At 56.6% G+C, this 22335-nt stretch overlaps 1 protein-coding gene across 5 annotated transcripts in view; it reads left to right on the top strand.

Moving 5' to 3' along the window:
* The window catches only part of SFXN5 (sideroflexin 5), a 110854-nt gene extending 92515 nt beyond the window's left edge, over positions 1-18339 (top strand). For all 5 annotated transcript variants that reach the window (XM_034659350.1, XM_002914877.4, XM_034659349.1 and 2 more), the window contains one exon: positions 15142-18339. In XM_034659350.1, coding sequence (XP_034515241.1) covers positions 15142-15160 — 19 coding nt within the window. In that variant the 3' untranslated portion in view covers positions 15161-18339. The remainder of the gene's footprint in view (positions 1-15141) is intronic.
* Positions 18340-22335: the final 3996 nt, after the last annotated feature.

Raw genomic sequence — 22335 nt, 5'->3', positions numbered from 1 at the left:
AGGGACTGCAGTGGGGGAGGGGAAGGGACCCAGCAGGGTGTGCGCCCAGCTTGCTGCTTTCAGCATCCAGGCCTATGTAGGCACTGCTGAACAACATGGAGACCCGAGGAGGGGCGGTTTGAGGGAGGATGGCATGTCGAGTTGGATGGACATGCGGGGTCCGTGGAGGACTGTGGAATGTGCGAATGGGGCTGTCCTGTGGAAAGTGGGCTCTGGGTCTGGAATCCAGGAGAGAAGCCTGGGCTAGAGAGACGGAAGTAAGGCCACCCGCATAAAAACGGTCATGGAAGCCAGGGGGGCCGGGGGAGGGGTGATGCCTGGGGGCCAGCGGCCAGGGTGGAGAGGGCAGAGCTAAGTGGGGTCCGGAAGAGGCAGACAGTCCTGATAGGCTGAACTCTGCAAAGTCAAAGAATGTCCACTGGGGTCCCGGGCAATGAAGGCAAACCCTCTCCCCAGTGGTGGACCCAGCTGAGGGATGAGGAAATGGGGTGGCAGGACTGACCATCTGGCCAGAGGCTTCGCATGCCAAGAGGAAACAGAGAAATACACCTGCAGCTGGAACGAGAGGTGGGATCAAGAGACACTTTTATTTGCTTATTTTTGCCTTTTTGAAATGAGAGAGACTGGAGCTTGTGTAAATGCAAAAGGGAAGGCACCCCGGGGAGAAGGAGAAGTCATGGGAGGAGGACGGGGAGCACAAAGTCCGTGAAGTGGTCTTCAGAGGGGGTGAGGCAGAGCCCAGGCCGGGGATGCTAGGGATTTGCCTTGGCCGCGGACAGCCTGCTTCCCCACTCGAGCAGCTGGGAGGCAGATGCAGCTGGGGATGGTGTTTGGGGGTGGGGAGGTTAGGAAAGCTGTTCTGATAGCTTCTGTGTGCTCATGACCAAGCAGAGAAGGAGGAGAATGGAGGAGGAGGAGGTGAGAGGTTTGAGGATGATGGAGACATTCAGAGGGGAGAATGGGAGAGACAGCTTACCAAGGAAGTCAGAGGAGCCCGGTAGGCAGGGCAAGGGGTCTGCAGAGGGGGTGGCCGAGGGAGGACACAGGTCTGGGTGGTGGTCAAGGCCCATCTCTCTAGAGGTGCTGGGGGCTGCAAGAGTCACCGGGTTCACCCAGCAGGTTTCATCCAGCTGGGTGGGGCATTCGGGGAGTAAGCCATCGGGAGGAGCGGTGGGCCCCTGAATCTTAGGTGGGTGGGGGTGAAGATGGGCAAGTAAGCTGAGTGGGGAAAGTTTGATGGGGGGAAGGTCCCTGGAGGGAAGTCAGAAATGTGAAAACGAGAGGCCTGGACTGTGGGGACTGAAGACCCAGGGTCCTAAGTAGGAGGTAGTGAGCCAGCCTCCAGGCCCTGAGATCCTGGGAAGGTGAGGACTGGAGTCACTTCCCTCCACTGAGCCCCAGAGGTTTAGCAGGAAACGGGGACGGGGCGAGGCTCCTGTCTTGGAGGGCCAAGGCACACTGGGGTGGGGAGCCTGGTGTGTGATATGCGCCTGGAGAGCCCTCATGCCCGCAGCGCCCAGCCTTCCTGGGAAGCCAGGGATACTTCTCCCCCTATGAGAGCTAAAGAGCTGTTACCTGTTGTCTGGGGACTCTGAATGGAGCCAAGGGCTCCAGATTGCCTGAAAGTTGTGAAGATGGGAGGGAGGGCACTTCCTGGTGGTCTTGGCATCCCTGTCTTGGAAGGGCTGCACCCAGCACTCCCCGAAGCAGTGGCATCCCTCTGCACAATCAGGCCAAGCGCACAGCTCCAGGCAAGGGTCAGAGGTGCCTGGAGGCGCCACGATGTTCAGCAGCTTCAGGAGGCCTCAGCTCTACCTGTCTGCGCGGGGAGGGACCCAGGGCAGAGAAGACTCATGGTGCAGAATCGGGCACTAATATGTGGGAAGGATCGCTCAGGGTCATCCAGTTTACCATCCTCCTGGCTCTGCTGGGGAAACGGAGGCCCAGAGCAGCCCAGGCAGCAGCCCAAAGTCACAGAAGCCAGATGCTGCTATAAGAGGAAACCCCAGAGCCCCCCCCCCCCCAGGCCAGAGCTCCCGGGAAATGCTGCATCTGTTTGTTCTACAGGATTTTCTCTCCTCGCTCAATCGTCTCGCCTGCCCTGGGCTAGTGGAGAGAGGAGGGGGCTGGGGGCCACCCTGCTGGGGGGGAGGGGAAGAGTCTCAGAGTGCTGTGGGCCTTCAGCAGGTGTTCCCCTGGGGCGAACAATGGAGAGATGGCCACAGTCCACCCACCCAAGCCTCTGGCTGTAGCTGCAGGAAGTGGTCTCAGGGAGCAGACCTGGCCTCACAGAGGCTCCCTGTCAAGGTCCAGGCTCCTCTCTTCCCTCATGCCTGCCACAAATAGGCATGGAAATTAGTTCTTCTGAGTGCTTAACCGAAGTCCCTCTCACTGAAACCCAAGCCTTTTTTCTAGGCTGGGAAGAACATCATCATTGCACAAGAAGTGTGTTCTCTGAGAAAGGAGGGTAGGGACGTGGCCTCAGTGTCCCCTCCTCACCTGCATCACCTCTACCAGGATGCAGGCTGGCCTAGGCCATATGGGTGTTTTGAGGCCTATCTGTGACCTAGGACACCAAGGCCATAAGCCAGTTGGCTGAGAGGACCTCATTTCCCCCATTCATCTTCCCAATTAATTCTCTCTAACGAGGTACTGCTCCTGCCTTATGGGAATCATGTCTCACATCCCGGAAGCCGGTGGGATTTGCCACAATACGTCTGGACTTGCTTGGGCTGACCCATCCTTGCCAAGAGCCACCAAGGTTGTCAACAGGAGTAATAGCTGGAACACTAATTAATTAATTAGGGGACTTGGAGATAGAGTTTAGGAACTTGTTTCTAGAATGGCTGGCCTGCAGTGATTGGTGTGGAGTTTCCAACCCACTAACCCCAGAGGTTGAGGAAAGAACTTCAATCTTCCCTACAATCCCTGGGGGAGAATTTTGTCTGCTCTTGGTAAACTCATATTTCTGCCTATTAAAATGGTGCTTATTTTAAAATGCAAATTGCAAATAATAATACTAGCGACTGCTTGCTAAGTGTCTCCCAGGCCGGCCAGCATGCTGGTGACTGCATGACTTGTCGTATGAAGTTCTCCCCATGCCCTTCACGTCTGAGATATTAGTGACTCTTAAAGGATGTTACCTAAACCGTTAGATGTCTGCATCTCAGACTCGGGGGAGAGGTTTTGGCTGGAGATGTGGAACCTTTGGTTCATGGGGGAAGCTGAAGCCAAGGAAGGGATGAGGTCATTGTGGGACGAAGGAAAGGCATCAGGAAAAGGCAGGAGCAGAGAGGGGCAGGGGGAGGACGCTGATGGAGTGCCTTCATGGACCCTGAGGACAGGGGTGTTTCAAGGAGGGGGGGCTCTCCACAAGGTGAGCTACTGAAAGGGGGACCAGGAGTTGACGAGATTAGCAGCTGGGGGAGTGTAGTAGGCAAAGCCATCTAGGAGGCCAATGGTAGTCAAGTTCCTCTGTGTTCAGAGAAGTGAGCTCATGGATGGGAAACCACTGGAGAAGACCAAAGAAAGTTTCACTCCCTGGGTGTTCCATGAGGTGGGGATGGGAGCCTGCAGAGGGGCAGTATGGGGAGGAATGCACAGGAAGGGATGCACATGGCCCGGGACGGAAAGGCATGGCCCTGAGTCCAGTAAGTAGAGTAGCCTGCTTGGTTGGGGAGGGGAAATGGGGGTCCAGAAAATGACCATCCTATGAAAATAGGCACCAGTATTATTCCCTATTTACAAATGAGGAAACAAATGAGGCATGCTTTGCCCAAGGTCTGAAGTTGGTATGATGGAATCGGCTCTATACTCATAGAAGGATTTTGTACCCGTCCCCAGCCCACCTCCACCTCACTACACAACGAGAAGGCCCGAGTCTAAGCCACAGATGGCTCCCTGCTCATGTATCTGTAGGAACATTTTAGCACCCTCAGTCAGCCCTCCTACCCTTCAGGGAGACCATGCTCACAGGGACCCTCTGCAGTAGGTATCTGTGCCTTTAATGTATAACCCAGAGCTGGGCCAGCAGGTGGGGCAGGGAACCTCCTTAGGAAGTTGGGTGTGAGAACAAGGACGTAAGGGATGGCCTTCCTTCCAGACCCCAGGCCTGTCACCATGCAGGGAGTGTCAGGTCTGCCCTGGCAGACCCTGTGACCTGCAGGTTAAGGCTGTGGGACATTGGCCAAGGCTGGCTCAGTCAGGCTGGGCCCAGGCATGGACCTATCCACACCTAGATTCTGTTCCCTACCCCAGAGATCCTAGATTGCTTTCCCCTTCTTCTTCTTCTTCTTTTTTTTTTTTTTTTAAAGATTTTATTTATTTATTTGACAGAGATAGAGACAGCCAGCGAGAGAGGGAACACAAGCAGGGGGAATGGGAGGGGAAGAAGCAGGCTCATAGCGGAGAAGATTGATGTGGGGCTCGATCCCATAACGCTGGGATCACGCCCTGAGCCGAAGGCAGACGCTTAACCGCTGTGCCACCCAGGCGCCTCGCTTTCCCCTTCTTCTTGTACCTGGGAGGGCCATGTCATAGCCCCTGGTCTCAAGAGCCTCCATTCTGAGGGAATGGACAGAAACCCAACGAACAAGAAACGTCAGGTGCTGGTATAGTAACAGGAAAATAAAGTGGAGGCTGTGCTGGGGTTTGCCCGGGGTGACTCAAGGCTCAAGGTCACATGGATTATGGAGACCTCCTTGGCATGTGGGGCTTGATTTGTGGTGGCCTTTCTGGCCATGCCCTCTCTGGAGATTGGGGCCCTGGTTTCCAGCAAATGTGGTCATCTCTGTCTTCCCCCAGATACATGCGTACCCCCCCACACACACACACACTCTGTGTCCCAGGTCCCAAGAGGGAGGTGTCCAGGGTCCAGTCTTCATGCTCACAGGCTTGGCTGCCACGGGAGGCTGGACCAGGGGATGGTGAATGTCCCTCCAACTCCGACACCATCGTTCCCCACCTGGGAGTGCTTCCAATCCCATTTAATGAACCTCATGTCTCCTTGGAGCAAGAAGCAGTACCTTGGCCAAGTCCTCTCCCCGTGTCCCTGCCTGTTTCTGTCTCTCTGCCTTTGTGCCTCTTTCTCCCTTCCTCGATTGCTCTCGGGCTCCCCCCCCCACCCCATTCCCCTCTCTTTTCCCCACTATTCCCCCAGGAGCTCAGGGGCTGGGGAACGGGGCTGCACATACAAGCCGCAGCCATTGTTTGACAATCTGTTTTTGTCTTCATCTTGTTGGCAGGCGGCAGGAGAGGAGCAAAAGGTTAATGAGGCACTGTGCAGCGGGATTACTGCGCGAACGGGCGGGCGGCGGGCGGGCGAGCCAGCCGTGGTAACAGGGAACTAATTAGGAGCAGTTTAACAGGAGGAAAAAGTGAAATCTCCTCTTCACCAACTGTCAATAATTAGCTGATTTGGTGAGGTTGAAATGTGTCCACAGGAAAAGGTGGGGCTTTTCTGTGGATGAGTGAGGTGTGCGGGAGAGAGAGGGGGTCGCTGAGGGCTCTGCCCTGTCCGTAGGTGGGATTGGGGCTGGGGTCACCCCACATCCCCCAGGTCCACCCTCTTCCCCTCTGGCTGGCATCCCTCAGCCTCAACTATCCATGTGACCTTGGTCTTAACCTCCAAGACCTCAGTTTCCCCCGCCATTGGGTGGTAGAGCTACGTTTCTTCCTGGCTCTGCCCATTAGGGCTCTAGAAGTGAAGCCACAAGACCAGGCCTGAGTTCTGGAGTTAGAAGAGCTGACAGCAGGCTGTGTGACCCTAAGTCAGGAGCTGACCTTCAGGTGTCTTGTCTGCAGCATGGGTATGCCCTCTGAGAGCCGCCTCCCAGGGCCTGGCATGACTCGAGAATGCTGCCAAACGGTTAATGGGCAGAGCCTCGCCTTCCTGGGGACATTCCTGGTGGCCCCTGGACCCTCCCTCTACTCTTCTGGTCTCCCAGCAGCAATAGGGACTGGAATGGGGGCACAGGGAAGAGGCGCTCTGTGCTCTGGCTGGCTGCAGGTGGAGGAGAGAGCTCTGGGCTGCTTCTGCAGGGCTAAGGGCTAAGTGTGTGTGTCCCTCTTCCCTGCGCCGGCTTTGTTGGTGCCGAGTGGGAGGCAGGCGTCAGGTTCACCGGTAGCTAGGGCTGTATCCTGTCGGGCCTGTTTGCTCTGTTGGTCTGCCCTGTAGTTGTTGGTTTGTTGGCCTTTGCTCTTTGGCCTTCCCTGACAACTCAGCAGGGGACCCCCTCCCTCACCCTCCCTCTGCCCCTGCAGCTTCTGCCAAACGCCTTGACTGGAAGAAAAGACATCATCAGAGGCCCCCAGGGCTTTCTGCTCAGAGCCTCCCTTGTCAACCCTGCCAACCCCACTCCCCAGGTTAGCCTCTCCTCACCTCAGCCTCACAGGGTCCAGGACACTATAAGGCATGATCTGAAGAAGGCGAAGGCCCTCATCATGTCCTCACACCACTCACAAGCCACATCTCACCCTGACCCCAGAGGGTGGCTCTTAGAGGCCACATCCATGCTGTAGATGACCTGGTTAAGTTCGGCCACCCCCTTCTCATTCCCTATCCCCTGTCCATCTTTGGTCCCCCTGCCAGCTTTAGGAGTTAAGAAACAAAGAGGCATGTCCTCCTTATATGGGAAAAGAATATGGGTAACCCCAGTGAACACCAGAATCTCTTCCATCTCTTTCCCCATCATCAGCTCTGAGGAAAATGGTAGCTTTGTTGAACTAGCTTGGCTTGGAAGCTGTGACTCACCAGAAGCAAATGTCTCCCCCAACTTGCCTCTCTTTCTCTGAGAAGGCATTTGAACTCCCAACCAAGAATGGGAAAGAGTTGGGAATGAGCTCAGTTCTACATTCAAGCTGTTCTAGAAATGACTTCTCCTCCAGGAAGTCCTCTCTGATGAGCCCCATTAAGATCTGTCTCACCTCACACATGTAGACTCTGGTGACATGTGTTTCCTATGTTCCACCTACCTCCTCAGGTCAATAGTCCTTTCTCCCTCTCTCAACACATAGGTGTCCCTACAGCTGCGACTTAGCACTCCGTCAACACCTAATACAGAGCTTTTGGTTGGATTTGTTGGTTCCTGCTTCTCCTGCTCTTCTAGTCCTGATGTGAGGCCAGAGGCAAAGTCTAGAGGGCGTTGTGTCCCTCCTGAGTCCGCAGATGTTCACCTTCTCCCAGAGCAGGGGCCTCGTCCCCTCTCATCTCAAATCCATCTCCCACTTTGCTTGGAGATGTTTGTTTGGGGTTTTTCTCATTTACTGGTTTAATCAGTCTCTACTGAACTCCAAAGCGGGCTATTTTTGCCGTCAGAAATCTGCCGCCTCCCCGCCCGCTGCTTTCTTGGAGTTTGCCCACAGGACCCCCCAGGAGGGATGGATGGGAATGGCAGAGCCACTCAGAGCCCAGGAACGCCAACGCCACCTGTCATGTTGCCTGTTCCCCACACCCCCGGCCCAAACCTGCGCGTGCACACAGGCCCACACACGAGCATGCACACACATGTCCTAGTGACAGGCCTCAGCCGGGCCACCTCTCAGCCTATCCCTCCTGGATCTTTCTAGGATCTTCTAGAAAGCCCCGCTGAATTCAGGACAGGGAGGGAGGAGGCTTGGTTTTGCAAAGCTCCTGCTGAAACGATCAAAAGAGAAGCAGCATAGGACACACCTGGCTTACAAGCAAGGGCTCAGCCTTGTGAACCACAAGGGGATGCCAGTGAGCAAGACTGGGCCTGGGTTCCAGGATAGCCATGGGGGTCCGGCCTTCCTTACGCAGCATCACACAGGTTTTCCAGTTTCCACAGGGCTGTCACACCTGTTTCTTGATACTATCCTCATCTCAGTCCCTGGAAGTAGAAAATCTTCCCACAACACATACAGGGAAACTGAGGCCTCGAAGCCCAAATGATGGAGGACAGAGAATGATTCTGAGATTGGTCCACCAGGGGGCACCCAGGAGCAGTACAAAGCTCCAAAATGGGGAGGGGGTCTGAGGTTTCCCTGAGTGCACACTGCACAGGGGAGATGGGAGAGTGTAAGATGGGATTCCTGTGTTTGGGGAGCTTCGGTTCAATTGGATTAGACTTTTGTCAAGGACCTACTGGCTTGAACTGGGGTAAGTGGGGGACTGCTGTATTCACAGACGATTAGTGAACAAATTGCCTGGGACTGGGGTCTGTGAAGGAGATGAGAAATAAGTGCCAGGGGCACCAGGGGCAGCAGCAGTGGATATGGTCTGAGAAGGTCAGGGGAGACTTCCTGGAGGAGGCAGCCTTAGAGGATTAGGATATCGCTGGACTCAGGCCTCGCAGGCTAAACATACAATGTACTGGGCATGGAGAGCCTCCAGTAGGTGAGGAACCTGGAGAAGGTCCCAGAAGGCCTTTAATGTCCAGCCAGGGAATGTGACCTTTGTTGGGAAGGCAGTGGGAGCCCCAGAACCAACATCAGAGGCCTGACCCAGGGGTCTGGGCTCAGGCCTTAGCTGCTCCCCAGCCCTGTCCTAACACCCCTGCCCTCCAGGACACGTGGGACAGCTTCACCAAAGATGGGGCCTGGACTTATGTGTCTCCGCAGGACCTGAGGCCGGCTCAGCCCCAGAGAGAGAGGGTGGGGTGTGTGGCCCAGTAGGTTCCGGGACTGAAGGGGGCCTCAGGCACACAGTCTATCAGGTGCCGGCCTGGGCATTGGACCCCATGTCAATGTCACCACCACCTGCAGATGCTCAGAAGCCCAGAACCCTGGCCAGGGGCAGGAGGCAGCTTTGAGCCGAGTCACAGGGTCACACTGAGCAGCCCACCCCCCAGCCCTATGCCTTTGAAAAGGAGGCAGAAAAGCAAGGAGGAGGAAGTTCTTTGTAGTAGGTAAAAGCCCCTGAGAATGGGGCACAGGCCAGGGATCCAGTTTCCTGTTTATGTCTCGGCACCTTAGCTCCAGGTTCAAATATGTAAACTATCTGCTGGGGCTGGTCGCAGGTGTGTGTGCTCCCAGGCTTGGGAGGCAGAGGTGGCCCCCATGCATTCCTGACTCTGGCCCCCCACCCTAATGGGCCAGGAGACAGAGGCAGCTAGCTCAGGGTTAACCCTTCCTGCGCCACCCAGGAAGGCCCTAGCAGGCTGCTCTCCGGGACTCTGGGGTGCTCAAGGGAGGCTGGGGTTCCTGGACATGGTACTTCATGTTTTCTGCCACTGACTTTAGATGCAACCAAAAGTTGGGGGCTATCGGCTGTGAGGGGCAGCAGTGTCTGCCTGAGTGTGGAGGATGGGGTGGGGGCTCGGATGGGGCAGGAAATGTTAGCAGGGTGACACTGCTTTTCGCGTGGCAGGTGGGGCATGTCCCCAGCAGGCCCACAGCTTCCTGGCCCTGCCAGTCCTGGGGCTGGGGGGACGATCACACAGTGCCGAGAACTTCAGCTTCCTCACTGGGCCCTGCAGCCCCCACCCTCCAGGGCTCTGGCTGCCCATCCCCTGCTGACTGTCGGTTGGGTGCTTGGGAAGGTGGTGTCTGCTAGATGAACGAGAGACCTATAGGTTCCTGCCTGCCCACCGCTGCCTGCCTGGGGCTGGGTCACCCCGTCCCCCTGGGGCCACTCCTTGCCCAGCCCCCTCTCTCCTCATCACTTTCTCCCTGGAGGAGGCCCCTCAGAGCTTGTCTGCCGTCAGAACCAGGCCCCTGCCCTCAGCCCACTACCCCGGGGGCCTCCAGCCTTTACTGGGCTGCTACTGGTGGCCCCCCGGCTGTACCCACTCCCCTTACCGGGCCTCGGCACCTCCCTCACTCCACAAGCCACCCGTGAGTCTCTGTGACCACCCCACCTCCATGGCACGTAAAGCCAGCTTCCGCTGCTTATCCGTCAGCCCCCCTAGCAGCAGGGGCACCCCGTTTGTCTCCGTGCCTGGTTGAGGCAGCAGCGGGGTGCTCGTGTGCTCTCACCCCATAGCTGAATCACACCCATTTATCAGCGGAGTCCTGGATGTGATTTCTGTGGGGGAGACCCAGCACCCCCACACCTCAGAGAGGTGATCTTCAAGCGGCCCGGGGTCCTCCCCCAGTGGTCCTGACACCCATGAGAGCCACCATTGCCCCAGCCCCAGGCAGGGCTCGAGGGTCTAAACGAACCGCCGGTTGAGTTGGTCCAGGATGGAGGCGAGTGCCTGGGGCCCGCACTGAGTTGGGATTAGGAAATCTGGACTCTGGAGGTCACCAAATCCCATTGCGAAGCCTTTCAGCCCTCGTTGGGACCACTCAGAAAACTCTTTGCCTGGTACCCACGTGGCCTGGTGCTGTGGCACCCTCTGTCACTGCTTCTGCTCCCTGGGCTGGTCCCTCAAGGCCACCATCATGGGCTTGTTCCCTTCACCCTCCCCTCAAATGTGCCTGTTCTCCAGGCCTGGCGCCCTCCCCTTCCATCTGCTCTCCTGGGCAAGCTCCCCCACTCCGGGGACTCTGGCTGCGCTTACACATCTCGGGCTTGCTGGCCCGCCCAGACCCCTGCCCAGAGCTCCAGAACCCACGTCCTGTCTGCACCCGGGGGTCTCAACATGGCCAAGCCTGAGCCTGTCACCCTCCCACCCTGACCCGTCCTCCTCCCGCATTCCCTGCCTCAGAACGGCGTCACCAGCCACCCCAGCTCCTGAGCTAGAATTAGGAGTCATCCAACGCACAGTCATCCTCGACACCTCCCTCTCACCCCCACATGGGATTGGTCATCAACTCCTATGGATTTCTCTTCAGAGAGGATCCCAGTGCCACCCTCCTCACAGCCCCGCTGGCAGCATCATAGGGCAGGACCTGGCACCTCTCATTCCACAGCTGCCCCCTCGCTTGCCCTCCAGTCCATCCTCCACATCCACAGCCACCAGAGAAACATTCCTAAAACAGAGTCTGGATCATGGCCCGCCCCTGCTCAGAATCCTCCCGTGGCTCCCCATGGACCCCGCTGACACATTCGTGTGGCCTCCAAGGGCCTGCCTGTCCTAACCCCACCTCCATTTCCTGCCACGTTCCCTACGTGCACCACATTGTCCGCACCAGACAGGCCGTGCTGGCCAGCCGATGCTTCTCCCTTCATCCACCAAACTTCTCCTGCCCTCTCATATCAACATCCTCCATTTTCTTCCTGGCCTACCTCCTCTGAGAAGTCTTTCTTCCTTATTCCTTCCTCAATACATGGTAACCCCCACCCCCTCCCCAGTTTCCATGGCACCTCGTCTCTCTGGGATCCATGTGCTTTCCTATGTGACTCCTCCCCTAGACTTTGAGCTCCTCAAGGGCGTGGAGGAGATCCCTTGTCCATCTCTGTGTGCCCAGCCCTGGTGGATGGCGCTGGCAGCCATAGACGTCTGACTTGAGGGCTGATTAAATTGAAACGAGAGAAAAAGCCTTGAATGCCACTCTGTCCCCAAGCCTCTGCTCCTGAGGACCTCAGCCACCTTCCCCTCCCCAGAGCCTTTCCTCTGCCCAAATACCCCCCCCATCCCTCCTACCTTCTGCCCTCAGCACAGTGGGGACCCCAGTGGGGGGGGGCTGGGTCTGTGACAGCGCCCGCTGGGAGGGCGAGGCCTCAGTCTGCACGCGGGCCAGCGCTCTCCAGGGAGCGGGTCGAGTGGGTCCAGTGGGCCGTGGCCCTGGCCCATGGTCCTCCAGCGTGGTGGTGAGCAGCCTCTCCGGTTTTAATGCGGGCCTCGGTGATTCGGTGAAAGCCGGCATGGGAAGTTGCTAATAATGGCACTAAAATAAAATATGCTACATCTGTTATGGGTAGCAGAACAAAATTAGCTGCTCACACCTCTGACATCCAAGATGTCTTAACTTAAAATACTCCTTGGCTTACTTTACATCATTTACTGATTATATTTAAAAGAAATACAATTTTGCAATTACTGTTCTTTCCAGTGTGATATCTGTGCATCATTTTCCTTTTATGTTTATATATTTCTCCTTCATTAGTGCAGTCTGAAGGGTGATTAGGATTCTTCAAACATTTTACAGAGGTTAAACGTTGATTAAGATTTAATTATTACTGTAAATAGCTTGGAATGACATATGGTGCAAAAGCCTGACATATGTGCATTTGAATAAATGAAGTGCTATTTCCCAGGATGCCTCAGTAGCTGTTTAACAGCTTTCCCGAAGGGTTATGTTACACCTCATGGTAAGATTGCTGGGATGTTATATTTTGTTGGTTTTTGCAGCTGAAAGCTAAGAACAGTTTTCCAGTTTTTTAAAAACATTGAATATTTTAAATACCTAAATTGTTTTGCACAAATTTTTGCTAATTTGTCTAACTAGGTTAAACATTTTCAAAAGCATTTAGATTTTTAAGCGTGGGCGCTGTGCATTGTGTCAGTGGCGGCATGGGGACGAGGGGAACTGGTGGGGTGGAGGGGACTCGGAGGCCGGCAGGGGTGGGGAGGGAAGAGGTGGCTTGAGGAGAGGGGGTGGGGAAGAAGCCTGGGCCCTGAGCCTAGCTCTTGTCTCTTTGGCCCTCTCCAGTGGCCAGAACCTGGGTATCGGGGTACCATGGACTGCAGGGGAAGGGTCCCCATTCCCCAGGAACTCCACCATGCCCAGCAGCTCCGGTCCACACTGAACTCCCTCTTGCCTGGCCTCTGACGTGCGGGGCCCGGGCACGACTGGGTTCTTTGAAGGCAGCGCTGGTCTATGGCAGCTTCTGCCTGCCCTTCAGGGCTGCCATGCCTTGACCTAGAGCACCTACCTGGGAACAGGTTCTGCTGAACCAAGCCACAAAGGCCCCGCTCTTCCTTGATTCAGCCCAGGGTGGAGAGCAGGCCCGGGCCCCCCTCACTGAGGTAGCACCTCCCTTTCCGGCTCGCTCAGGCTGGGGGCTCAGACATCCCTCCTGGCTCAGTCCCTGGAGCTGCAGACCAACACCTGGGCCGCCGTAGAGCCTCCAGGGGAACCGTCTCCTCCCAGTACCTTCTGCCTCCCTTCTTCCCATTCATTTATTCAGCACTTACTGAATACCTCCTGTGCACTGGCACTAGGCCTTGAGGATGCAGGCATGAACACGATCGCACATCACGTTTGCTGCCTCCCGGAGCTTGTGATCTAAAGTGGAGAGGGGGGAGACGAGTGGACAGTCAGCCTCAGCAACAAGTGACACAAGGGGGATATAAGAAGTGCCAGGAGCTGTGGGGGCCTGGAGAAGTGGCCGCACCCAGGCCGGAGGAGGGAAGATGTCTAAAGCTGCCATGTGGAAGATAAGCCCCCAGGAAGAAGAGGGAGAGTGGGGAGGGGGAGGAGGAGAGGTGGTGACAGAGGGGCCAGCTCAGGCAAAAAGTCAGGCTGGGGAAAGGCTGGTGGATCTGAGGCCCTGAAATAAGTAGGTGGGTGTGGTGTCTGCAGTCCAAGAGGCAGGGTAGAGCTAGGCAGGGGCTGGACAGCACGGGAGTCTAGACTGGGTCCCTGAGGGCAGAGGGGTCATTGAGCCATTTTATAAGGAACAGAGGGGTGGCCCAACTTGCGGTGGGGAAGGCTCCCACTGTCTGAGGTGGGGGTGGGCTGGGGTGGCTGGGACTCAAGGGGAAGGAAGCAAAGAGGAGGTGAGGCAGTCCCAGGACACCACTGGGTGGTGGTGTGGGGAGCTGGGGTGGGGCAGGGGGAGATGGCGACTTCAGTTGCGATTTACATTTTTGGGTTGAGTTCCAGTGCCTGTGAGATACCCATGAGAAGGTATAGTAGGCAGTCCCCGCAGGCCCAGGACTCACGGCAGAAACATGGCGGGGGACCCCTCAGATCTGGGCGTCACCAGGAGGGTTGACTCACCCCCGGGGGTTGTGCAGGGAAGACGGCCCAGCCAGGCTGAGCCCCAGCGACCCTGACAAGTGTCCAGTGGATGTCACAAAGCACGGGGGTGGCAGTGAACTTGGAAAGAAGGATTTTTGTGGAGTGTGGTGGGAAGAGAAGCCAGATTTGCTGTGGGTTGAAAAGTCAGTGGGAGGTGAGGAGGTGGAAAAGGCCAGTTGAGACAGTGCCTTAAAGAAATGTGGTTGCTGGGGAGGAGAGAGACCAGGCGGTAGCTGGAGCGTGACATGGGGTTAATGGGACGTTTTATCAGATGGGAGGTTCTTGTCAGTGTTGAAATGCCGGATGGTCAAGAGTCAGTGGACTGCGAAGGTGGGACACAGGGAGGAGAGTCTGGGAGTAGGCTCCCGAAGTGGGTGTGGGGGAGGCGGGCCTCAGGAGGTTTTGCCTTCTGGGGGGGTGGCAGGAGGGTGGGTGTGGAGCAGTGTGGACAGGGAGTTCATGGGTTTGATGGTAGGATGCTGAGGGGCTCCTTCTGTTGTCTTCTGCTTTTTCTCTGAAGTAGAAAGAAGGCTTGTGCTCAGGATGAGTAGGGAGATGAGGGTGGGGTGGCTGAGGAGGACGGGGATGGTTTAAGGTGGTTCTCTGTGGAGAATGGGAGAAGGAGCCGACTGGGTGAAGTGGTCGGCAGGGAGAGGTTTGCTGGTCACTGTGGGGGTCCCGCCAAAGTCAGGCACTGTGAGTGTTGAGTGGTCTCCAGTAGGTCTCCTGGGAAGATTCAAGTGGAAAGAAGGTAGATGCCTGTTTGAGTTCCTCCAAAGTTGGGTTTCTGCCATTCAGGACGGGAAGACTTTTGGGCTAGGGATTAGCTGGAGTGATGGCCCCTGGTGTCCAGGTTAGAGGGGGTGGGTGTGAAGACTGAGCTGTCGGCAGGAGTGTGGGGCCTGAGGTCGTTGTGGTCTAAAAACAGAGAGTGAGGGGGGTACTGGAAGATAAGGGGACTGTGGAGGCCAAGAGGGTAGAGGGGGGATTTCAGGGGTGTGGGTGGAGCGGCCCTGGGTGGTGGTGACCAGGCCGAGGCTATGGTGCAGTGCAGTGAGCAAGGCCCTCGGAGATGAGGAAGATGCAACTCGAAGGTCAGCGTGTATGACAGTCACCCACACAGATGCTCCACCAAAGGAAGAGACAAGACCTAGATGGGAAGGGATACTGTAGCCCCTGGCAGGAGGGCGGGAAAGAAGGATGTGTCAGTAGGTGGCAGAGGGGGAGAACTGTGGGTACCAGGGCTCTCCTAATGCTACTCCCAGCTTCCAAGCTCACCCCTTTCTTCCTGCCCCCCCCCACCTTTCTTCTCTGTTGTTGTTCTCTCCTCAGATTGAGACATCCCAATTAGAGCCTGAGATTGCCCGGGCCACGAGTAGTCGGACAGTGGTGTACAACAAGGGGCTGTGAGTGGTGGCCAGCCGGCCTGGGGCGGGAGCAGGATCCAGGCCGGGGGGGGGGAGTTGGGGGCAGGACGGAGGCTCTGGGTCTGGTCCGGAGCCACCTGGGGGAGCACTGGACCCACAGTGGTAGGGAGACTAATCTATTCACATGTTAACATACGGGAGAGGAATTCTGACACATTTCCTGTAAAAAACAATCAAGTGCATTTCTGGGCCTTACGTGGGGTTGTCAAAACTCTACTTAGCACAATTATGTGTGAAGCTGAAAATTTGTAGAGTGCCCACTGGGTAGAATTAGGATCCTTTTATACTTTGGTTTTATTTTTTATTTTTATTTTTTATCAGAATCAAGTCTGAGCCTTGGTTGCAGCTGCCCAGACACAGCAGCTGACTGATGGGGGCTGCAGGAGTAGGCCTGGGGGCTGGTTAGTTTGCAGTGGGGCAGGGAGAGTCAAGAGATTCTGGTGGCCAGGCCCAGTGGCTCCCTGGGCTGGGCTGGGCTGAACTGGGGGCAGGTGGTGGGGAGGCAGTCTACACCTCACAGGATGAACCAGCAGCTATGACCGAGGTCCTCAGGAGGTGGCCCAGGGAGTCAGGAGCACTGGAGGCCTCTGCAAGATTTTGTGGGTAGTTGGCTCTGAGCGTGGCTGGTCCTCAACCATGCCACAACCTGCAGAACCAATCCCTCTGCGTGAAACCCAGTGCGTGGGGCTGGGGTCACCCTTCGTGGAACCCTGCTGATCCATTCGAGGCCCCTGAAATGACCCCAGCTCCAGGCAAGAAGCCCCAAGAAGAAATGATGTTTGGCTGGAATTGTGGGCCTGCACTTTGACCTCTGCAGAAAGATCCTCCTTGTAGTCACCAGGCTGGAAGCTGGGCTGAGGGTGGGGCTGGAGCTGGAGCCGGGCTGACTGCCGTCTGGGGGGCCTCTTCAGCACCCCCCCAGGCCGTCTGCCCCATCCCACCGCTTCCTGAGTGGGAGGGTCTTCTGCCTGAGGGCGGAGGCCAGGTTTCTAGGCACCTATCTGAGAGTCAGCCTCAAGCCAGGAACTGCAGGCTCTGGCTATGGCACGAATGGGCTGTGTGACCTTGGAGGAGCCCACTCCCCTCTCTGAGCCTCTACTCCCTGTCCGGAACCAGAGGACTGGATCAAGGGGTTCCCACCGGCTCTTCCAGCTGGACCTCGTCTTTGCCTGTCCCGCTCAGATGCCGGTCATCCCAGGCACATCCCCAATGTGGACACTGGACTGGGAAAGGGGCAGGCCCCTTTGGGAATGGCCAGCAGTTGGCCTCAGAACCTGGACCTTAACTTTCTGTACATGAGCCCACATCCTGGGAACACTTGACCTTTGCCAAACACTTTTCAGTTCTGAAGGAGGAGATGGCGAGGGTGGCTGCACCCACGTGTGGCTCCACACCCATGTGCCACCTCTCACCCTGCACTGGCCTCCGAGGCCACTTGCTGCTGGCTCCTATCTCCTCCTACGTGGGCCAGGAAAAGGAGAGGTCTGCCGGGGCTCTGCAGAAGAAAGCGGGGCAAGGTGGGGGTGAACAGGGCAAACAAAGGGGAAGCGTGGGCCTCATTGGCCTCTCCCCCGACCTCAACTGGAATGGAGCCCTCAACATTGCAGCCTCAGGCCTCCCCTCCCCTGGTGACTCCACCTGGGGAAAGACGTGGCTGGAGGTGAACACAGGTGCAGGAAAAGGCCAGTGTAGGGCAGCGAGGGTGTGGCCATGGGCGGCCCTCACCCTCCTCAGTGCAGGGGTGCTTGTGGTAAGGTGGGTCTGCCACAGGCATTGACACCGGGCACCCCTCAGAAGCCCCTGCTGCCCTCGCTTCTCAGGCACTTCCCCAGGCCCTGCTATTTCTGCAGGATGATGCCCTGAGGGCCCCCCCCCCGCCCCGCACTGTCCTGAGGAGGCAGCACCGCGCCCCCGCCCCCCAGTCAGGAGAGGGTGAAAAGCAGAACAAGTAGGGAGAACAAAACGGTAGAGGGAAAGGTTGTCACCGTGTTAGAGGGGCAAGTATTTTTGAGCTAATCCTGCCATAATATGACTGTGCCAATGGCGGGCTGGGCATGTCTGGGTCCCCTTTTGAAAAGCTCTCTTCTAGCTCACCCTGCCCCACCTCTCACTGGGTCTTGTTCTTGCGCACTTCACCTCAAGACCAAAACTGCTCTCCCCAGCCCCACTCCCACCCCCTCTGGAGGCCTGGAGGAGATGGGGTCTCTCTGACTCTCCCCCCCCGCCGCCACCGTGCTGGCTGCCCCGGCCCAGCCCCACCCCAGCCCCGGCCCCGTGGCCTTGGCATCTCATAACTGACTTACTTTGTCTCCTGGATGATTTCTGGTCCTACTCCCACATGCACTTTCAGGTGAGCCAAGGGGACTCCTCTTTGGGGAGGGGATTGGCAGAGGGTCTGTATAACTCAGGGTGATGGTAGAGGCCCGGTGTGCCATGCTGCTTAGATAAACCCTAGCTTGGCTATGGAAAACACCACGAGGGAAAACTTTCGGCCAACATCCATCCCCCACTCAGCTGAGGCCAAAGGAAGGGAGGCGTCGTGGGCAGACTGGCTCACGACTGGGGAGGAGGCTGGCCCGGGCCCCACAGTTAGGGGGTAGCTGGGCCAGCTGTGTCAGAATACAGGGCACCCCTGCCACCCCGGTTCTCTAGGCCTGGTGTACTGGCCCACCTTCTCCTGTCACAAGTGACCTTCTCCTGGTCACTTCAGACATTCCCTCAGGCTCGGGGATGCCCTTCTCCCATTTCCAGAGAACAATCCGATGGTGCGGGGACCAAAAGCCCAAGATGTCTAGACAGCAGCTGGGTCGAGGTGGCTGACAGCCCCCTTTCTACTTCCTGATTGTGAGCTGGCTTGTTTTCTGTCCAGAGCCCCCGGCCTGGGAGTGGGGTGGGGTCCTGAGAGAAGAAAGGCCAGAGGCCAGAGGCCAGAGGCAAGGTGGTTTTCCAGCCCCTGGCTTGGTGTGAGTGAGGCACCAGCGCACATGCCTTAGCCACACCGAGGAGACTTTGCAGTGTCTTTTTAACCTTCTCAGAAAATTTCTCAATCTCTGATTTATGTAATACTAATGAGCTGTGGGCAATAAATGATGGATTTAAAGCCTCGGGGCTTGGCTTTGTGGATTGTGTGTGGGAGCGAGAGGGGTACAGAAGCACAATGAGGACAAGCCAGGCTGCTTGAGGATTTTGTGGGAAGGCCCCCTGAGGAAGGGGCCGACCCAAGCTCTGGGAGGACTCGGGCCTGCGGGGGGCGGGGGGCGGGGGGCAGAGGGAAAAGGAGTGGGAAGGATGGAAGAGCATGTGAAGGCAGGAAGCCGGACAGAGGGGGTGGGCTGAACTCTGCAGAAGGACCCCGTTTACGGAACAGCTGCTGAGCACTCGCTAAGGGCCCCGTGCAAGGAACTTGAGTGGACAGGGATTCGGGTAGATTCTCTGTACTGTTGATCCCCAGGGGACTGGGAGGGGGAGTGCAGGGGGGAGGGTAGATCTGGACTGCCTGGGAGCCCAGAGACGGACGCTTCATAGGGAGGCAAGGTTTGAGCCAAGTGGAAAGGTCACAATGTCTGCAGGGTGTGTGGCACTAGCCCCAGGAGCTCTGCCCCTTCCTAGCTGCCCTACAGTCCCTCAGGGTCAGGCCTCAGCTGCCTCCTGACAGTGCTGGCTCCTCTTCCTCCAGGCAGCCCCCAGAACTCCTGGGGGAGTGAGACCTGAACTCTTCTCCGGGACCTCCAAGCCTCTTCCACCCCTGAAAGGAGCAGCCGATGGCCTCCCATGCCAGGGGACCATGTAGTAGAGGTGAGGTCCGTGGCTGGGGTCAGGCCGACCCAGGTGCCAGCCCCAGCTTGGCCCCAGCGTGACTGTGACTTCCTTTATTGACGCGCTGATTCCATCAGCTGTTTGTGGAGCATCTTCTCTAGCACAGCCATGGTGTCTTTAGCTATAAAATGCCAAGAACAGCATCACCTGCGGGGCTGCTGTAAGGGCTGGAGAGACCAGGTGAGGAACACACCCAGACTCTTCTCTCGTGCCTCCCACGTGTCAGGAGGGCTGCTGCCTCCCCTTACCTGGGCATTGGGCCTCCCTAGGAGAGTGGGAGGTGGGGAAGGGAGGGGGGAGGGGTCTGTCCTCAAAGCAATACTTCTAGGTCATGGGGCTTCTGGTCTCTGGGGAATTTCTTTGTGGAAGAGCCCCACTGGCCACAGCCCCCATCCGGGCGGAAATCCTTGACTCTCAAGACAGACAAAAATCCCTCCTGGGAGCTGTTTGTTGTTTTAAGCTGGTTTGGGGGCTCAGCTCCTGCCCAGCCCGGAGATCATTAACACTCCAGGAATGTGGCTTACCCTGGCCCCATCCCCACCCACTGGCCCCTAGGGCCTCCCTCCTCCCACTCAGGCCATGGTTAGAAGGAGGGTCAGAATGCTAGGAGATGAGGACAGTGATGAGTGACCCTTTCTCAAGGCCCAGGGTCATTTTCAGAATGGAGCTCCCTCAGCCTCCCAGAGCTGCTGCTGCTCCTGCCATCTCACCCACACCCCTGCCACTGATTAGCCCCTCAAACAGGAAAGTCTCCGCCGCTCCCAGAAAGGCTAACCTCCATGTGCCCTTGCTTCCCTGCAGTACCAGGTATCTCTCAGGGCAGTGGCTGAAAAATGTTCATTCACTTCTCATGCCCCACTCTAAGGTAGCTACTGCAAAACTTGTCTAAGCTCAGAGCCTGGCTACTTCATGATAAGGACATCTTCTCATAATCCGGGGCCCAACCTCACCCCAGTTCCCTGGGCCTTGTGGGAGGGTAAAAAGGAAGGAGAAAAAGAAGGTAGACAAATGGGTGACATACAGTTGCCCCCCTGGAGGACCCCATACGAATCCAGTGAGGAAGTGAGGGAAGGAAGCTGCTATCAGACCCTGGCCACCTGAGCTAGTTCTCCTCCTCTTCACATGTAAGCATGGCAAAGGGAGGGACAATACACCAGGGCCCTCACTCAGTCTGGGGGTGGACTGCATTAGGGAATAGGGGGCAAGACAAGACATTCGAGATATAAGTGGGCCAGCTGGCAGCCACTGGAGGCTTTAAGTAGGGAAGTGGATTCATCTGGCAACAGAATGTATGCTGGACACAGGCAAGACTGCTGGGGAGACCAGGAGAGAGTCAAGGTGGGGGAAGATGGAGCCTAGACCAAGTGGGAGAATGGGGGTGGAGAGAATGAAGATTCAGGACTGCTCAGCTCTTGGTGATTGGTGGTAGAGAGGGTGGCAGAGAGAAGTCAGAGATGGCCCCAGGTTCCTGGCTTAGGTGGCTGAGGGCATAGATGGTGGTGTCATTTCTCAGAGCCAAGGGGCAGAAAAGGAAGGACAAATCTGCAGAGAAGGGAACGCATTCTGTTTTACAGGTTATTAGAGGTTCCTGTGAGAAGCCCATGTCAAGATGTCAGGGAGAGTTGGGTGTGCTTGATGGGAGCTCAGGAGGCAGGTGGGAACTGGATATGTAGCTTGGTGTGTTATCCGTTTACTGAGAGCACCTGGAGCTAAAGGAACAGCAGCAAGCACCCAGGGGAAGTACGGGGGCTGGGAAGGGGGAGACCTGAGATGGAACCTCGAGGAGCCCCCACCTCTGAGGCCTGGGGGGACAGGAGGCTGGTAAGAAGCTCAGCCACAAGAAAGGTGTTATGGGGTGAATTGTGTCCCCCTAAATTTGAATGTTGAAGTCCCAACCCCCAATACCTCAGAATGCCACGTACTTGGAGGAAGGGTCTTTAAAGAGGTAAAGAAGGTAAAACAAGCTCATGAGGGCGGAGCCTAATCCAGGAAGACTGGTGACCATATAAGAAGCGGAAATGTAGACACACACATCCATAGAGGGGACACTCCGTGTGAACATGAAGACAGCCATCTTCAGGAAGAGAAGCTTCAGGAGAAATCAACCCTGCTGGCACTTTGAGCTAGGACGTCTAGCCTCCAGAACTGTGAGAAAATAAATTACTGTTGTTTAAGCTGCCCCGTCTGTGGTGTTTGCCCAGCCAGCCCTAGCACACTAATGCCAGGGGTAAGAGGAAGATGAGGAGAACGTGCTATCCCAGAGGACAAGAGACGAAGATGCTTCCAGTAAGGGAGGTTGTCCACATACTGAACAGGTGCTGGGAGATGAAGGAAGATGGACACATAGCATGTCCCCTGGAAGGACCTGGAGAGAACAGTCTCTGTGGAGTGTGGTCAGGCAAAAGCCAGATGTCCACGGGCTGAGAAGTTAGTAGGACTCCGACTGGCTGCCAGTGTACAATAACTTGTAAAACAAAGAATTTCCAAGAAATTGGGTTGTGAGCTGGTCATTGAGACATGACAATGGCTGCAGCACAATGTGGGGCTAAGGGAAGGTGTCAGAAGGAAGACTTAGACATGTGAACAGTAACGGGTGAGAGGGGAGGAGCCTGGGGAAGCAGGAAAGAGAAGTGAGGTCTCAGGAGAGGGACAGGCCCGAAGGAGAGAAGGGTCTCAGGGGTAACAGGAAGGAGGTGGAGAGGATAGGCTGGACGGAGGTGGTGTGGGTTTGAGGTTGGGAGGTTGGGGGGTAAGAGGCTAGCTTGCCTGGCCCCTTCAGATCCACCCTGCACCATTCTCCACCCGCTCTCTGTCCTGGGAGGCTGACTCGTATGGACTTGCCATCTGGCTCCTATGATTGGGAGACCCCGGTGAAGGATTTGAGGAGAGTGGCACTGGGGGATTCATTCCCCTGGCCTCCCCCGCATCCTTGGGCCTCCCGCTACTGAAGGCCACAGCTCCTGTCTGGGGCCATCCCCATCCATCTCTCCTCCAGGTTCCGGTAACTGCCCCTGCCTCTTCAGGCCCCCAGGGCTGTGGGCCACTGTCCTTAGCCTAGGGGGACTACAACATCTCTTGTTGGGTTCCCAAAATTTGTGAATTGTTCCTTTATCCAACTCTCCCCAGACTGCCCCATTTGAAGAGACTATCTCTTTCTTCCTGGCCCCCGATTGATATGAAGGTGTTCTCTTCCAGAGCTGCTCATGTCCCTCTGCAGATGGAAATAAGGTCCTCTGTTGAGGGTAAGCAGGAGAAACGGTTTGAGGAGAAGGGTGACTGTTTG

The sequence above is a fragment of the Ailuropoda melanoleuca genome, chromosome 4 (genome assembly GCF_002007445.2).
Source record: "Ailuropoda melanoleuca isolate Jingjing chromosome 4, ASM200744v2, whole genome shotgun sequence".
Classification (NCBI taxonomy): Eukaryota; Metazoa; Chordata; class Mammalia; order Carnivora; family Ursidae; genus Ailuropoda; species Ailuropoda melanoleuca.
Note: the sequence above shows the minus strand (reverse complement) of the source record. Positions and strands in the feature narration are given on the sequence as shown.